Here is a 19,677-nt window from a genome sequence, read left to right on the forward strand (position 1 = left end):
TTCAGGCTTACAGTTAAAGAACTTTCCTTTGATGTCGGTGACAACGGCTAGAGGGTGTTGTAGTGATCCAATTACGCCTGCGTGGGTGAGAAGCATTGTTCAAAGCTGCAGTTCAAGTTTGGTGGGTGGTGCAGGTAATTGGGACTGAACATTGATTGATGTGTAATTCATACCTTTGGTGCATTGGTAAAAAAGGTCATGACATGCTGTGGTATGAAGAGTACAAAAGCAATACATATTTATTGAAACTAACTGTTCAGGCACAACCACAAAGTATGAAAATAATTACAATTTTAAAATCACCTACAGAAGAATTAGTAAGGAAAATACGAATCACAATAATGCCAGATTCAATGGATAACTGATGAAGTAACTATGAAAGCTGGCATGGTGCTCATAGCTTCAAAGCTTTCAATATGATGGTAAATGTTGTCTTACCACCTTGGATACATATATCGCATATGTATACATGCAGACGCAATGAATATAGAGCTTGCAGTAAAATATTGGGTCAAAAAGTGTTAAAATAAAATTTCAACAATATAGATTGTCAGAAAATTGGTTAAAACAAAGCTAACAGAAAAGTTGTAAATTACAAATAAAACTTGTCAAGTTTATTAAAACTGGGTAAGGCCTTGTAAAAGCTACAAAAAGGACCATTATCATCATTCAAATAGTAACAAATAAAATATAACACTCATAGAGCGAAAGTACATAGGAAAAGACAATAATAAAATGATGAACAACATACAAATATAAAGCCAGCTTTTGCATAGGAAAATTCAAAAACAATTAGATATAAGCATAATGATCAACTGATTATCTCTTCATAGTCAGGGGCATGCTTCTCTCTCCCTGCAGAGGTTTTATCTTGTGAGGATATGCTAAGGGAAAATCACAGAAAGAATATAAAATGGTCAACAGACGCAATTGAACATCTAATAGCCCAATGGTCACACACAATTTATGCCGGAAATAAGCCCGTCTTCACTAAAAACATACAGTGGCAAAGTTTCTAACTGATATGCAGAGCATACGATGTATATGACCAAACCCTTACCCATACATGTATATCTCTGATAATAATGGTAGCATCTAAAGTACTTTGATACTCTGTAAACAGCCACCAGTAAAAGGCTTTATATATGCAGCAATATCTCACTATTATTTAATCAGGACCTGCCACATATGCTATTGATAGAAACAACTAAATTTAAAAAAAAAATTTTCCATTTATGTAAAATACCAGAAATGGCCATAACAGAATTGCAGCATTGTTCTTAAAGTTGAAACCTACTCAAGACAAAAGCCGTGGCACTGCAAGTTCATGATATCGACACCCCTGGCTATAAATAAACAGAGTACATTAACTTATGGGCTAAATACTTGAATAAATACGTGTTTAATAATATTGTTCAAATAAATGAGTGCTTATAAATGTAATTACCAAATTAATCAAAGCGTAGCGACAAAGGAAAGTACCCAACCAAGCTTGCAATTTTTCGCAGCAAGTTTGTTTGACCATTTTTGACTATTTTTTATTTTGTTCAAGTGTTGATCACTGCCACATGTCTATTTCACTCTATTTTCACTTCATCTGAGCTTAGACAGTCAGACCTGTTTCAAAGCTGAAAATGACTCTGACTGATAATGATGACCTCATAGGTTCTTTTTGGCTGGTCAGTTGGAGCTTCACCATCGTTTAACCATAACATGAATTCATTGTTGAATTCTAGCAGACAACCAAAGCCGGGAGTAGCCGTAAATACCAACTGAGACTCTATAAAGATCTGCCATCCCTTTGTCTTCTCTAGACATTAATTTTGTGGAATTTTGTGGTATTCGATTCAGTCATGAATCTATTTTCAAATCATTAAATGAAATGGAGTGTTGCAGGTCTTACCCATATTCATTCCTCTGTACATGATTTCCACCGGCGATGCCAAAGAGCTGTTACCTGCAGCTAACGTCAAAGATTTCTTGTTGTTAGGTTTCTGCAAGGAATAGGAAGTAGGCAATGAAGTAAACAAGGATTGGTTGAGCATGCTATTTCCTGTATATAGTTGCCACTGCTTATGATAAAATCAGCAGTGACTCAGTGCGGGTAAAACAAGGGAGCTAGCAGCAGCACACATACTACACTATAGGTTAGTCCTCCAGGCTCATAGCAATCATCTACAGCTTGTGAATGGTTGTTACGCTCTTACGGTTTCACATTCACCAGATATCAACTCCCTACACCAGCCCTGCTCTAACCATTGGAAATAAACGGTTAATCAATAGTTCAACATAACTGGGAAAATTAACACTGCAATGGGCTCAAAGATGTTGTTTCTCAAACAGAATTGTATGGTCTCTGAGACCGTAATGTATAGTCTCTGAGACAGCAATGTATTGTCTCTGAGCCAGCAATGTATTGTCTCTGAGACAGCAATGTATGGTCTCTGAGACAGCAATGTATGGTCTCTGAGCCAGCAATGTATGGTCTCTGAGACAGCAATGTATTGTCTCTGAGACAGCAATGTATGGTCTCTGAGACAGCAATGTATAGTCTCTGATACAGCAATGTATTGTCTCTGAGCCAGCAATGTATGGTCTCTGAGACAGCAATGTATTGTCTCTGAGACAGCAATGTATGGTCTCTGTGACAGCAATGTATAGTCTCTGATACAGCAATGTATTGTCTCTGAGCCAGCAATGTATGGTCTCTGAGACAGCAATGTATTGTCTCTGAGACAGCAATGTATTGTCTCTGAGACATCAATGTATGGTCTCTGAGACAGCAATGTATAGTCTCTGAGACCGTACTGAGACAGTAATGTATAGTCTCACGTTGAATAAGCATGTTGATGCTTGTTCAGGATGTTTTTTACTGCTCCATCACATTGGCTAATTTTGTTGTCAAGGAGCCACTTTTTCACCCGAGGCTACTAAAAACTATGAGCCTGCCATAGCGATAATTATTTTTGGGAGTCATAAAATAGAACATGAAAGTTAAAAACAGACTTGAACAGGTTATTCATTGGCTAATTATACACCACTAGCGCTAGTATAAATGGAAAATAAGAAGTGAGGATAAAAGAAAACATAAACTTGCCCGATTGTCCTAGATTGTCACTCACTAAACATCGATGTCTGACAGAGAAACGTGAAACCACAGTTTCACAATAGAGTTATTTGCTCATGGTATACAAAACATGATTGGGTGAGATGGACTACCTAAACAAAAATTTCCTAAAAAATCTGTTGCTGAAAGTCTTCAAGTGCCGTGGGGTTTGTGCTTTCTGAAGATAAGCGAGGAAGACAAACGCAGAGTTTTTATAAGAGTTTTAAACAAAGCCTCTTTACAACAATTGGTAGGAACAAAACAGATTGGCCATGCTCCCATCCAAATGTTCGAGTCAATTGAGGCAGCTTGTTATCACATGTTAACTCAAACAAGTTTTCATTGCTGCCTTAACGACCTTAAATTACTACCTCAAAGATGAACTAACACAAAATTTTAGATTTTTTCAGAATGTATCGGGTCCTGCTCGGCCATTTGCGGTTGTTTTTGATGTTTGAGGTGATCTAACTGCCAGGATGTTTCAAGATTAAAATGACAAAACTTGATTGCGGCTAAAACACTCGGAAGAAAAATACATTTGAATTGATGTCACTACTTGCTATCCTTGCTATAGTTGATATCCTTGCTATAGTTGCTATCCTTGCTATAGTTGATATCCTTGCTATAGTTGATATCCTTGCTATAGTTGATATCCTTGCTATAGTTGATATCCTTGCTATAGTTGATATCCTTGCTATAGTTGATATCGGCTAAAGCGTTCAAGTAGCAGCATTACGTGTCTCTATTCAGTTGGTCTCTTTGTAACTGTAGACGTCACAATCGCAGTTTACCCTAATCGACACTATTAACCGCGATCAAGTTTTGTCAAGCTTAATCTTGAAACATCCTGGCAGTCAGATTACCGCAAATATCAAAAATGTTTTCCTCGCAAATACCGTACTTTTCGAACTATATACCGCACCCCTATATAAGCCGCATCTGCTTTATTTTTTAAAAGACGATAATAAAACAAAACATGCCGCACCTTTGTATAGGCCGCAAAACTCAGGACGTTGCTTTTTAACACGGCAGCAACTTTGCTGTTTAAAACGGAACAGTGCCTAACAGCACTGTTTCGTATTAACCGACGCTTTTTAACCTAGTGCCTAACGGAACAGTACTGTTATGCATTGTTTCGTATTTTCTTTCACCGCTAGAGGTACACTAACCGGAGATTCTGGTTAATGCGCCCTAGCGATCAAAGAAAAAGCCACAGAGTAGCCGCACCCTTACGTACGCTGCATGGCTCAAATCATCAAAAAAAAAGTAGCGGCTAATAGTCCGAAAAGTACGGAAATAGAAAAATACCTTCAGATGAAACCTACTGAAATTTTGTTTGAGCTCATCTTTAAAGACCATACAATGCTGTCTCAAAATGAGAACAGCATTCAACCTGTTTACCAGGATTAAAATACAACAGTCAAACTTCAATATAGACATGACTCGATCAATGTCCGGCGCTGCACCAGTAATAAAAAGTTTTTCTACAGAAAATTTACATTTAAACAACATATTCAACATTTACCATTCTAACTTTTAAATGAAGGTGTATGTTTATTTCTGTGTACTGTGCTATTTCTGTTTACTGTGTTTATTTCTGTGTAATTCATACTATACCGGCTGCAGTACCTCTACAGCCCTATACTGATTGCAATAGTCTTGTTGGTTATGTGTGAGTTTTTCTTCACCTATGGGCATGCATTTTTCTTCTGGTAAGGCTTCACGGATTTTTCTTCATGTATGGCTTTACGCATATCGCTAGCTGCAGTGTTCAACATGAAGCCATGAAAGGCCGGCATGTATTCCAAGTACGGGCTAAATTTATTCCATGGTACAGCCAGTTGGACAATGTAGTGTGTTGGATAAATGGATGTCCACAGAACTGGAGGTTGTGAGTTTAAATCCAGTTCGCAGCGGATATGTCGTTCTTAAAACTTTGTCGCTATAGTTGGACAGACGGATGTACAGAGGTACAGACGGACAAACATTGAGATTTATATATATACTATATATAGGATTAACATTTGCATGTATATATATATATTTTTCAAAGTCCGTCTGTGGATCAGTCTGTTGGTTTTCTGGCTATTGCTATTATTAGAACAGCTGAGCTGGACAACAATGCAGACTCAAAGTCATGGCTTACCGTCATTAGAAGCCTAACCTTATTAACTAGCTTTGTGGAATTTTCTATTGGCAATATGCCAGGCTACTAGCTTGAAAGGTACAGTTGTTTGACAAAGTTTTAAAACCTTTACAGTTGTTTTTATTTTTTTCATGATATGTAGTTTGAAAGTTAGAATGGCAAATGTTGTTATATATTAAATACAAATCAATTATCTGTCCAAATATTCTTCTATTACACGGGCAACGTCAGGTGGTACAGCTATTATATATATATATACATATATATATGTTAATCCTTGTTGGTATTTTCTTCATATTTCTATTCATATTTTTGTTTATTATAAAATACATTTTATTTGGTTCAATTTATTAGACAGCCCAATGAACAATGAAAAATAATTCAATTATGTATAGCCATAAAACAAATTAATTGTATTAAACTATGTGCAAAACAAACATGAAAACCTACACTATTTGTAAACAACTAAATTAATAGAGTAATAATCAGTAGAGTGAGTTTTTAATATCGCTTTATCTTCGATTTTAATATAAAGTTACAGACTGTCAACCCATTTCAACTTAACGTTTTATGAACAGATTGCATACAACATCTAACAATTATTTTAAAAATACAATTTTTAGCTGCTTTAACAATCTTCCACCTAATATCCATTATTTTAGCAAAGAAAGGCATTTTAAACACTGTATGTCAAACAATTTATTTGATTTTCTCGGTTAACTGTTGCCCTATTTTTCTTTACTTTGTTTTATTATTGTTGTATGGCATAAATTTAAAAATATTTCTATTTAAAATGAAATTATTGCCAATAAAGTAATATATACATGTATATGTATATATATATTTACGTGAACGCAAGTCTGAGTTCAGCAATGCATAGGTTCGGTGAGAGAGCATCTGATAGAATTACACTTTGTAACCTACTTTAATTTACATTAGATATAGGCTACATTTAATTAATTTGATTTAAATATTCTCTACTATTATGACATCTTATTTATAATTGTTATTAGTTTTTCACCTTCATTTATAAAACCCTGTAATGTTTCATTCGCTTATGTCAACACGATATTTGCTCAAGCTTAACGTCATTTGTCGAAAAATGCATACCGTGATTATAAGTCAGGGTTTGACATTTTGCTTCATCTGGATACACTATGAATTATTATCTATGAATTACCCTGACCAATAATCTATAAATTTTAATAGAATATTATAAAAAAGGCCAATGTAAGACTAGTATTTAGATCGGGTTTGAAGATAATAAATACAACTTAAAACTGACTGCCTTCCTAGCACCTAGCATAGCTTATTGTGAATATGTAGCCTGTACTATGTACTTCAACTAGATTAAAACATGCTCAAGTATTTCCATGTCCAAACATTAAAACAAATAACTTATCATTTCTCAACACCGACAATACCATAATTACAATTGAATATGGACAATAAAAAGTTTATATTTACAGTTCTCAAAATTTGATTGACAAGGCAATAGTTTTAAATGATATTTGACTTTACCCAATACAGCAATCCCTCATTTGTCAAAGATAATCAGCCCCTTGAAAAGTAAAAATCCACGAAATGGAAACTGATGAACTTATATCTGAAAAAGTCACTTTCTAATTAATCGTAAGCGTTTTTCAAGATCATTAGACAATTTTGAGGATTCAAGGCTATTAGGAGTCATGATGAAGGTTTTCCCAAGCATTTTTACACTTCCCAAAACATAACAGAAAAATGGTGAACCATGATGATTGCTATCACAATGATGCTTGCGGAGAGACCTCTTTGGGTCAAGTATGAGAGAGATACACAGATTTTATGTATTTTTGTTTTGTTATTTTTGATTTTTACCTATTTTCTTTGATTTTTGATGTATTTTTCACACCTCGATGTACTGAAGCCGTGAAAGCTGAACAGCCAAGTTGCTAGGGACTACTGTAATAAACAGAAAAACTAGTGAATATTTGTAAAAGCTGCCTTCCATTAATGTATTCAGAGTTGAGGAAATTAAAAACTTATGTTGCAAAAAGACAAGGTGTGAAGGTACCCAGCAAGAATATTTAACACTACTGTCACCTGAGAACAAAGACAACAGAAAATTGAAAATGCAAGCGGAGAATGTTGGAATTTAACAGGGATCATCTCGCAAGGAAGTAGCACCTACCATTAAAGTTGCCTAAAATCATAGAGTACGCATATAAACATGAATCAAGTTTAATTTAGTTTATGCATTTCACTAATACATGTACTGCATAGAATATAGTAGGCGCTCCTTTCCCATTTCTGTGAGCGAATTCTAGTGTGTGCCTTCAGAAGAATGTAAACATGCATAGGAGTTGTGCTATCCAAATGAAGCCTTGATAAAAGACGATTCTCACTGAAAACAGGGAGTTGTGACCTCTCTACATCACATCGCACCTGTGTTTGATTTCATGATAGCAATGCAGATAGATCTGAAGATGAATGCAGGATACAGTGTGAATAATCCAGTATTTACATGGTTACTACTATTAATAGACTGGTAGTCTATTTTGGTAAAATCTGTTTAGAAAGTATATGCATTTATACGGATGAAAATATTGGAGTGCTCTGATGACAATGCTCGAAATGAGCTTATAGTGAACTGATAGTGAGCTTATAGTGAGCTTATAGTGAGCCTATAGTGAGCTTATAGTGAGCTGATAGTGAGCCTATAGTGAACTGATAGTGAACTGATAGTGAGCTTATAGTGAACTGATAGTGAGCTGATAGTGAGCTCATAGTGAACTGATAGTGAGCTCATAGTGAGCTCATAGTGAACTGATAGTGAGCTTATAGTGAACTGATAGTGAGCTGATAGTGAGCTCATAGTGAACTGATAGTGAGCTGATAGTGAGCTCATAGTGAACTGATAGTGAGCTTATAGTGAACTGATAGTGAGCTCATAGTGAGCTGATAGTGAGCTGATAGTGAACTGATATTGAGCTTATAGTGAGCTCATAGTAAACTTATAGTGAGAAGAGAGTGAGCTTATAGTGAGCTTATAGTGAGCTTATAACTACCAATCTAACTAACAGACTAACTAACTAGCCTTTGATAGGTATATAAAATCAAGCTGTTCCCAACCATTCTGAACAGGTTGACCTTTGTTTAACAAAACTATACATATTTGGTAAAATTACTATATATGCATCCCCAACAATTAGGAAGGAACATGAGGTTTTGTGAGAAAAAGAAAAAATAAATATTAGCTTACTAAAGATGAAAGCTTGAAAAGACCTTGTTTGGAGTTTAGCAAGGTGCTAGGCTTCGGGATAGAAAACTGGTTCCCACTGTTAGTGCTCTCTTGGGTGTCTGTAACAAAAATCAGCAATAGCAAATTGTGTCCATATCAGTGACGGTTTGCGAGCTTTGGCTATACTGTACAGTTGCATTTATGTACCCATCACTTAAATAAACTGTATCCCAAAATGAAGCATTTGGCGCAACCATAAATAATTTGGAAGAGCAGACCAGCAGCAAGAGGTGTTTGGGATACGTATGTCATTAAATTCTTTTTAGAAGATAAAAATGGATGAGAAGACAAATGAGCAAAGTAAAATGCAACAAAAATTTGTTGCTTACTCTAATGCACTAAACTCTGATTATGACTACATATAACGATGAAACGGACAATATTTGTATTGCGTACAAGCAGCATCACTTACATTCAACTAAGCTATAGCTGTCTGCATCATCTGAAATGAATGCATCTCCAGTTTTCTCTGGAAGAGGTGGCGGTTCTGCCAACGAGTATTCACTGGGCTCTAAATAAAGTATGATAAAGTCCACAATCTAAATTACAGAAAGTATGATGTAGTTTACAGTCTAAATTTCATAGAGTATGATGTAGTCCACAGTCTAAATTACATAAAGTATGATATAGCCCAGTTTAAACTACATAAAGTATTATATAGCCCACAGTCTAAATTACATAGAGTATGATGTAGCCCACAGTCTAAATTACATAGAGTATGATGTAGCCCACAGTCTAAATTACATAGAGTATGATGTAGCCCACAGTCTAAATAATATAGAGTATGATATAGCCCACAGTCTAAATTAAATAGAGTATGGTATAGCCCACAGTCTAAATTACATAGAGTATGATGTAGCCCACAGTCTAAATTACATAGAATATGATGTAACCCACAGTCTAAATAACATAAAGTATGATGTAGTCCACAGTCTAAATTACATAGAGTATGATGTAGCCTACAGTCTAAATAACCAGCAATGAACAATATATGAGGAGGCTAAATACAGAATATACCCGTTTATAGACGGCACCCGATTGTCTATAAAAAGCTAAAAAAATGGAATGATTTCCATAAAATAATGTTCAAGATGCAGCAGAACTTCAAGCATGAAAAAGCTGCATGTTCACAATTTCATTTGTGTCCTTTTGCATCTATCAGATAATATAAGTCACAAAAACTCTTATCATTCGTTACTCAAAATCAAAGACAGACGAAGATGAGTTTTAGATGCAGAATTTTCTTCAGTAGAAATTCAGCATAGATTTGTTTAATCAATTATATAAATATAATTGAAAATATAAATATATGAGACCATGACTTAGGCCCAACCTGAGTTCAGAGAGCCTGAGTCAATCACGGGAGAATGGCTCACAGGAAGGGCACTTTGCTTTTGTAATTGCTTTCGATTGCGACAAAATTTACGGTCTCCAATATCGGCATACGAATATTCTTCCTCGGCTTTTGCAGCTACCCGCGTGTCACTTCCTTTACACCCTGCAAATGATTTACAATGAGATTTAAGAGTACTAAAGCAGTAGCTAGTAGTTACCTACCAAACAGTCGATCAATTCTACTTACCACTTACAAGAACGATTTCATATAAGCCAGAAATTACAAAAGTATGTATCTACGTTTACCCTGGCTATCGGCTGTGTTGTGGCTTATCTCCTCCGCTAATTGATATTCAGTTTGACCTACAGTTTTACCAGTCGCAATTTCTCCTGCTAGACAATATTGGTTTAACGCATTGTTTGTTTCCTTGCTGCCTTTATCATCCGCTGCCGCATTCGCTGATGGAATCTCTCCAGCTAAACTGTATTGGGTAAGTACTGGTGTTGGAACTGAATTTGATGTTTGATTTGTGCTGTCCCCTAAAAGATCTATCTCTGTATACTGGTGAGAATACTTAGGTCGAACACGCTTAACCGGTGACATTGGCTGACAGTCCTTAGGTTGTACAACTGTAGACTTATTGGGTGTGATAGGCTCAGGAAGAAACTGGCTGTTCGCTGTGTGAGATTTATCTAAACTTTGAGAACCTGGAAGAGGTGGCTTAACTTTTGGCCTATCTGAACGTGGCTGAATTGGAGGCTTTGTTGGAGAGAGAGTTTCTGAAGCGCCTTCTGAAAATGCATCACCACCTTTCACTGAGATAGTCGCTGATATAGTCCCGTTTTTGGGAGGTGTCGTCACTGAAGCATATGTCAAGTTGACGAGGCCTTCACCAGTTGTACTGACACATTCTACCATATTGCTCTGAATGTCATTTTTTGTTGACTTTGTCAATGTTGCCAACTTTGGACGAGTCGGTTTTTTAGGAGGTGTAGCTTTCCTGGCTGTGTTTAGGATCTCTGGAGCCTCAGAACCTGTCGAGTCTACTCCAGCTCTATTATCTTGAGAGAGAGAGCTGAGACAGTCATGAGCAATGGCCGAACTTTCTCTAAGAGACTAAAATTGAAGCAAAAACAGTGCCATGTAATCGACATGCCTATGTCAGAAAATTCTTTGACCATAGCCGCACTACTGAAAAGCTGGTCGAAAAAAGGAAATGTAGGTATATGTCAATAATTGGACGAATACTAATAGAGACAATACCCACCCTATGCATCGGTATAAAGGTCATTATTTACTTCACACACTGCTTTGTAAGCTATTCTCCAACCCAGATTATGTAGGTCATTATAAACTCTGCACTGCTATTTAGGTCACTATAGACTCTATGCACTGCAACTCTATGCACTGCTATGTAGGTCATTATAAACTCTATGCACTGCTATGTAGGTCAATACAAACTCTATGCATTGCTACGTACGTCATCATTCACCCTACGCAGTGCTTAACAATGCTATGTAGGTCGGTGTCTTCTCTATGCACTGCCATTTATGTTATTGTTCACTTTATACTCTGCCATGTAGGTCATTATCAGCTCTCTGCTATACTATCTAGACTATTATCAGCTCTCTGCTCTGTAGACTATTATCAACTATATATATATACCGCTTCATCAAGAATAACATAAATTAAACATAAAAGCTTGCATATAACAAACGAGCTATTTACAATATTCACTGAATTGCATTAAAATGAGATTGAATGAAAGATCTCACCTTTTGGGTACGCTGTTTGCTGAAGTTGCTTGTGGAATGCTCAAAGTTTTCATATAAATGGTTTGAATGCGTGTGGAGCTTCTGCTGGAAGAGTTCCATTATAGCTTGATAGACTGTCTTATACTGCTCCTACATGAAACAGGAACCTAGGCTATACAATTACAACTTGATAGTAAGACAAAAACTGCTCCTACATGAAACAGGAGCCCAGGCTATACAATTACAACTTGATAGACCGTCTTACGCTGCTCCTAAATAAAACAGGAATCCAAGCTATACAATTGCAACTTGATGGACAGTCACGATAAGAGGTCTGAGGCTACACAATCTAAGTTTTGATAATTTTAAGCTAGGTAGTCCAAAAACCTTACATATCACCTAACACGTATCACCCTATATGTAAAGCAATCACTTGAAAGTTTCCCTATGACAAAAAATTAATATGACTGAGATGCATGTTGTAATCTTTTGGATCAATAATACACCTGAACGTGTGGTGTTTGTATGTATGTATGTATGTATGTATGTATGTATGTATGTATGTATGTATGTATGTATGTATGTATGTACAATTGATGTTCTAATCTAAATAGGATTGACTTTATAAGTTACATTAGAGCAGACACTCTTATGGTAACAACAACTATATCACTGCGCAGGTGACTGGCTCTTGCATATATGGGGTCGTGTATGAAACAGTATTATGATACAGATACAAGTAACAGTGGGTTTATGTTACTAGAGCTAATGGCAGCTAATAACTACTCACAGGGGTTTGTATAAGAGACTGCCTTTGTCTCCTCATTTCAAGTAAAATGTCAAAGACGCTCAGCTTCTCTGTGATTCTGCCCTCTTTAAGCAAATTCTTCACAAAGTCAATTGCCAATAGTGTACCTGTCCGGCCACAGCCAGCACTGCAAGTGCGAAAAACATGCGAATAACAGATGTCGATGGTTTTTGTATCCCATCTTTCACCAACTGAGCTTATTGTTATGACCCACTTCCTGCGGGAGTATAATTTACAACTTCTGCAACTCTGCTAAAATAGAATACGTATTTCTTTAAAGGTTGACTTGCAACAAAATTCACATTACCGGTATTTGATATGAAAAGATTCACCATGTCTTACTCTGTTGTGTTGTAGGTGCAAAATATGTGGAAAGGTGATTACAAGCTCTTAAAAGCTCAAAAGCGAACAGAAAATCGCAGCCACACGAGACCGCCGTAGTTTGGATTAACTTTCCGAAACGGCTCAAATGTGATGTAGTTGTGAGAGATGGTTTTTGTTTACACTTTCTTGCAACCTTATTCGTTGAAATTTTTTCACAAATATACTTCACGCATTCAATAAAACTATGTCTATTGTTCTTACGCGTCTGTTTTATCGTCATCGTAATGCTGTCACTTTTAGCAGTGATATCTTATAACTTACCGTAAAAATTCGTTTAATTTTTTAGCCTTAGCTTGAAGGAGTACATATCATTGTCTGATAACCATGACGAGCCTGTTGGTCACTTGTGATAATCGAAAAGTGCTGCAGAAATTATTTGCGAAGTATTGGGTCACATGATCAGATTACGACTTGCCGATTAAACCAGGCCGAAACAAAACTGTAAAGTAGCGAGCATCTATATTTGATACGGGGTCTTCGATAAAACCCGAAGTGTTTGTCATAAACTAGTACTACGATAAGTTTTATATTGAGCTTTGTATTGGCCTTTCAATTCATGTGAGAACATACGTGACAAGACGATAACCAAATTTCGTGGTTACGTCATAGAAATAAAGAGATTCCAATCTACGGCGGCTTTTCGTTTTTGAGCTTTTAAGAGCTTGTAATCACATTTCCACATATTTGGCACTTACAACACAACGGAGTAAGACATGGTGAATCTTTTGATACCAAATAACTGCAATGTGAATTTTGTTGCAAGTCAACCTTTAAGAAGCATTTTTCGGTACAAATAAATATCATATACGGTAAATACCGCATGAATAAGCTTATAACAAGCATAAGTGCTTCCAGATGTATTTATAAACCCATAAAATATTGAAAGTGGCACCGCAATCACGTAGTCTGTGAAACTCACCTACAATGCACAACTATGGGAGGCTCATCTCCAGGCTGGTATGTTCGGGCACTGCTGAGCATGTCAAGAATAGGAGCCATGTTTTGAGGAATGCCATGGTCAGGCCAAGCTGTATAGTGGTATTGCATGATTGTACGCCGGATTCCGTCACACTCGGCTTGCAGTCGCCTCACCAACAACTCCCCATCATCTCTCTTATCCAACGATGACTTTGCACAAATATGACATTGCATGACATATTCTATGCATTAGATAGGTAATGGTGGATAGCTAGCATTAGATAGGTAATCTATGGCATTTACTACACGTCATATAAGGTGTAATAGATGCCATAGCGATGCCCCTATACAAGTAAATCTGAACAGACACAAAACAAACTCTATGCATGAATATACGTAGCTGATCAACAACTATAACTGTATTATATGTATTACTAAACTAGCTGTTAACAACTATAACTGTATTATATGTACTACTAAACTAACTGATCAACAACTACAACTGTATTATATGTATTACTAAACTAACTGATTAACAACTATAACTGTATTATATGTACTTCTAAACTAGCTGTTAACAACTATAACTGTATTATATGTATTACTAAACTAACTGATCAACGACTATAACTGTATTATATGTACTACTAAACTAACTGATCAACAACTATAACTGTATTATATGTACTACTAAACTAACTGATTAACAACTATAACTGTATTATATGTATTACTAAACTACATGTAGCTGTTAACAACTATAACTGTACATGTAGCAGCTTCACAATTTCTAAGTTTCTCTCACCAAGATGGAATATAGACATAGAGGCGATGTATTATAGGTAAGATGTACGACATCTCACCTCAAGATATATGATATCTCACCTAGATCATATTATATATAATAATATCCCATGTTCGTATTATATTATCATATATAAGCATGCTAGATGATGCTGTGGCAGGCATGCCTTGTAACAACCCTAAGTATATAATTGTAAAAGCTGAAACACAGGCCAGCAACATGTAGCATTCTTACTTATTGCTAGAAAGAATACTGTCTGTGTAAACCTATAACTACCGTAAAATCTCTAATTTAACGCCGCCTTTATTTGACCGTCACTTTGACATTATTTGATCTTTATGAGCCCATAATATCAACTAATCAGGAGAAAAGTGTCAACAAAATCGTATCAATAATAAGTCGTTTATATCAATAACAATTAATTCTCTCGTTGTCCAATTCCAAAGCTTTTCATCTTTTTCGTTAAAACTTTAAAATCAACACCATAGAAATAATCAATGACTGTCTCAGGCTAGTAGTAGTAGTAGTTCTCCGTTTACATGCAGTCTTTCTACTTCGAAGTAGCCTACATACATAAAAAACCGGCTTCATTTTATGATGGTAAATGAACTTTCAAAGCAACGCCATAGAAATAATTACTGTCTCAAGTAGTTCCTCGTTTACTGCGGTCCTATTGCTTCGAAGGACATGCATAAAAAAACCGGTTTGCAAGTTTGGACGAAAGGTTACGTTTACGAGCATACTTTTACGTGTTGCATTGGTGCGACACACAGCGCTTGAAAGTTTTACACCGCCAAAAAATGTTGGACGCTAATATCAACTATTTCAGCGATGCAGAAGAAGAATTGAGGCCAAAAGATATTGTGGAAGGTGTTGGACAACTAGTAAATGTTCGTTCTATCGAAAGCACAATCAGAACCCAGCTATCCGAGCAAACGATGGAAATATTTTTGTTTTAAAAACGTTAATTTTTGTTTCTGCATGTAATGTAAGTATGATTCGTTTATGTCACTTGTTCATGAATATATATTTGTATTATTTGATAGATTATTATTGTGCAGACTTATAAATATGCAGATTTATAGCATGTTATTTAATAGCATACTTGCGGCTATCTTAACACGGCTCACAATGGATCAATGCTCATAACTCCACTTCTCTTGCACATAAAAAGCTAGTTGTAGCTTTGGCTGCAAACTGTAGCAAACATATCAGTGAATGCAGTGAGCTTTTATTCAACAATGTTAAATATAGATATAAAAAAAAAATATGTCTTCAAATTCAGAACGAAATAAAAATTGAAAATGCCAACAAATTGCAAAGAAGGACACGTTTTATTATATCATCGCAGGTCAATTGCAAGCAATAGATATCAACTGGTAGAGATACTCCTCAATTATATTAAGTTTCTCGATGCTCATTTATTAAAAGATCTTTGACAAGTTAGAGGTAAGTTGGCAGATTTATTGCATCCAAAAAATATTCGCTTGACCGGAAAAAGAGAGCAAAATGAAGGCGACATTCGCTTCGCCTTTAATGGGGCTAAATTTATCTTCCGAAAATTCTGACGAGCCATTTGAAAAATACACCGCCAGCCTCTATTTGAATGCCGCCTTCAATTGACCGCCACTCTAGAGGAAGGGCTGAAAAATAGAGTGCCATAGCGTTCAATTAGAGGTTTTACGGTATGTGTGTACATATTCAGCATACCGTGTGTCATAAAACACTCACCAAGGTTACAGTAATGTTGCCGAATGTACGATCACTTTCTGTGAGGCCAGGCCAATATCTCGTGCACTTTAGCTGTGTGATAGAGAATACATAAGCTTGATACAAACATTTAAAGCTATGAATGTCACTGATAACTGATGGTTGTCCACCAGCCTTTTAGATAAACCTTACAACTCTTCGTGACAGTATCTACTGTTGTCTAGTTATGAGCATTTACGAAATATCTCTGTGAATTCAAGGCTGTACAAAGAACGTCTTATGTGCAAGTAAACAATATTAATCGATCAGCTTTTGTAACAAAATGTTTCTACCTACTACAAATATCCCGAAATATTTTGAAAGATTAGTAAATAAAAGCAAATATTGAGAGTTGTTCACACATTGACACTCATCGTTTAATCAGGACGGTAAGATATGAAACGTTAATATTAGTTTATATTATGTTTAGGGTAAGGAGACAGTAATAAATGAATGATAAGGCATAAGTGTTTGGGCAGAATCAGGAAACACTCCTAGTTGAAGTCATATTGTAAACCCGTGCCAATATTTCAAAGCCCCGTCTCAAGAGAGACAGTAAGGAACACTCCACCAGTTAAATACCAATATGACAATCAGTGTATACGCTTTTGTTGACATAGGAGGCAATATTGTGGTGGATGGCGTCCCCTTGCATTTAGCCAAACCAAGCCGATGCACAGCCTAGCCATCCCGAGTCAAGCCAAGCCACAGCCAAGCCAGAGCCGTACCGACTCAAGACCGAGCTGAGCCGGACCGAGCCGTGCCGGGTTTAACCAAACAGAACAAGGGCGGGGTTTAGCAGCTATATAAGCCCGAACAATTGCATGGCAGAGCAGAGCTGTTCTGGGCCTGTTCATTGCCTGTTACTTGATTCTTTCTTGTACACCTTGATGAACTAAGCAGAAATATATGTATTGTATTCATGCACGAGTCTTGTACTAGTGGAGGAAAGTGAAGGTCGCACAAAACCTTTACAATATTATAATCATCACATGCAAATTAAGTTAGTGGCATACACTACCTACCTTGTTAGCCTCAAATTCATTGCAAGCCATTAGAATGACCCGCACATCAACTTCCCATATCATCCGCCAAAAATCATTGACAGTGTTAGATAGGGGCGCCTGGGAGGCAATATATGCATTGCTACCATATATTCCCTGCAAGAAAATACAACAATCATAAATTCCGGCATACGAGTCGACCCGGTGCATAAGTCAAGGTCTAAAGTTTGGTGTAAAAATCCTAGTTTTGACATGTATCTGCCGTATAAGTCGACCCCTTTCTCTGGCTCAAATCGTTTGATCACCAATAGTTCTGTTGGCATCAGAGGCAGGCGACGCATAGCTGAAGAAATGCCATTCAGAAATGCCATCAGCAAAAGTGCCCATGTTTTTTGTGGCACTGGCAATATATACAACAATTAACAAAAGAACAAAAAACCAAAGTTCTAGTGAAGACAACAAGGCATAAAAAACAATATTATGAATTGTGTGGGTTTGTAGGCAGATACTATAAAAAAAAAGCATTAAATTTGAAAAAGAAAATTGTTTATCCAGAAGACAATCCTCGCGATGACAATTTGAATGGTGAGGAGTGGGACTTGGTGTTTGATCCATCTCATGTTAAATATGATTACTAGTATTCCCACGACCAAACACGAGCGAAGCAAGTGTTTGGGAGCTTTATGATAAATGCATATGTGCACACAACTCCCGAAAACTATCCGTCAACGGCCGTAACCAAACCCTTGTACCGAAATCCCATCAAAAAATTTAACCATTTTTGTGTAGAGTCGTTTAAGTATAATAATGATACAAAACACATATAAACCTATTTAAATATGTTACCAAGTCTTTGAAAAGTTGAGACAATATCCTAAAACTTACCCATTTGATCGGATAATGCATAACTAGACAGATTAATTTGGACTAAAATCACCATTAAAACCTGACAAGTCTGTTTTAATCAAAATTAAGACCGGCAAATAAAACGCCAATAAATCCGTGTGACAGATAGTAGAACTATTAAGCTGTGAGCATTTCACGAGAAAAACGTGCACATTTCACCAGTCTATGGCATTGTCCAATTGCCGAAGGTTTCTGTAATTAACGTAGAAGTACTGAAAGGTAATTGTTTCTTTTTTGCCGATTTTATTATTCAATTTGATTATTCAATTTTATAAGATTTAATTATAAGATCGAAGTATATAGTGACCGATGGTGTGCAATATATTAGTGTTATCATTTTTCTACAGATTTTGTTGATGATATTACGGCTGTACCCAATATCGCGGTACTGCCAAGCCGTTTTTAATATCTACAAAATTAAGTAATAGGCCTACATTTTCTTATTGATATACAGCTATTTCTATGACAACCAACTAAAATCTGTTTAGATTTTTAAATTCAGCATAATTCTTTGGATATAAATTCAGAAATCTAAATATCACAACTTTTTGATATTGGTTGCTATGACATTTTGAAATGTAAACAAAATTGTTTACATTTCATTGGTTTTCATTTCTCAAACTTTAACACCAGTTTTTTCAGAACTATGTTTTCGCACTAACGGTAAACATGCATTCAGTTTATTGACCATAAAATCTGCTGTGATTAAGCTGGAATCAAATTTTTTTTTGCAAAATAACTGAGAATTTTCTCCTTCTGCTAGTGTAGATAACTCTAAATCTCACACACCCGACTTAAACCATGGTTTCTGTGATCATGACCCAGTTCTTCATTTTGCTATAGTTTGCAAAAAACTTCCAGACACACGTGAATGCTAATGTTTGCTTTCTGTTACAGATCGCTTTTAAAACCATTCTACATTCAACACAACCAACTTTCAAACTGTATATTACACAGCAGCTTGCCATTTTACTTCTAACATTGCATTTCTCCTATTGCAGGGGAGAGATAAACATATAATCTTTTCCTTTCATTATTGCTGTTTGTTGTACATAATAACACCCACACCCAGTACATTACAGCTACCATTGCAGCTGACATTGCAGTTATCCTATTGCACTGCAGTGCCATTTGACTGCTAATATTGCATTTCTCAACCAGCAGTACCCTTTCTTTTTTCCAATATCACTTTGGTCGTGGGCTGTATGACAGGGGAATTTTTAGTGTACAAGTTTATAAATAAATCCTTATATATCATATCATGTAATTTTGATTTGCGATGGTTTATGAAGTTGAATTTTATTAGAATTCGTGTCCTGAAAAATATGACCACTGTATAAGTTGAGGATGGATTTTAAGCTTGAAATTTGGTGTCAAAATATCGACTTAAACACCAGAATTTATGGTAATATAAACATTGCTATTGTATATTCCCTGTGAAAACGGACAATACATATAAGCATTGCTACCATATCTTCCCT

General features: G+C 36.1%; 1 protein-coding gene across 1 annotated transcript in view; it reads right to left on the minus strand.

The window, feature by feature from the left end:
• Positions 1–227: 227 nt before the first annotated feature.
• LOC137405111 (uncharacterized) overlaps positions 228–19,677 on the minus strand; it is a 33,304-nt gene continuing 13,854 nt past the window's right edge. Inside the window, exons 6-16 of the mRNA XM_068091337.1 lie at positions 17,312–17,446; positions 16,269–16,340; positions 13,734–13,942; positions 12,413–12,557; positions 11,644–11,772; positions 10,174–10,984; positions 9,866–10,030; positions 8,945–9,043; positions 8,494–8,591; positions 1,904–1,994; positions 228–884 (exon numbers count right to left, since the gene is read on the minus strand). Of these exons, the coding sequence (XP_067947438.1) occupies positions 820–884; positions 1,904–1,994; positions 8,494–8,591; positions 8,945–9,043; positions 9,866–10,030; positions 10,174–10,984; positions 11,644–11,772; positions 12,413–12,557; positions 13,734–13,942; positions 16,269–16,340; positions 17,312–17,446 (2,019 nt within the window). The 3' untranslated portion in view covers positions 228–819. The remainder of the gene's footprint in view (positions 885–1,903; positions 1,995–8,493; positions 8,592–8,944; positions 9,044–9,865; positions 10,031–10,173; positions 10,985–11,643; positions 11,773–12,412; positions 12,558–13,733; positions 13,943–16,268; positions 16,341–17,311; positions 17,447–19,677) is intronic.

Source organism: Watersipora subatra, chromosome 1 (assembly GCF_963576615.1).
Source record: "Watersipora subatra chromosome 1, tzWatSuba1.1, whole genome shotgun sequence".
In the NCBI taxonomy this organism is placed as follows: domain Eukaryota; kingdom Metazoa; phylum Bryozoa; class Gymnolaemata; order Cheilostomatida; family Watersiporidae; genus Watersipora; species Watersipora subatra.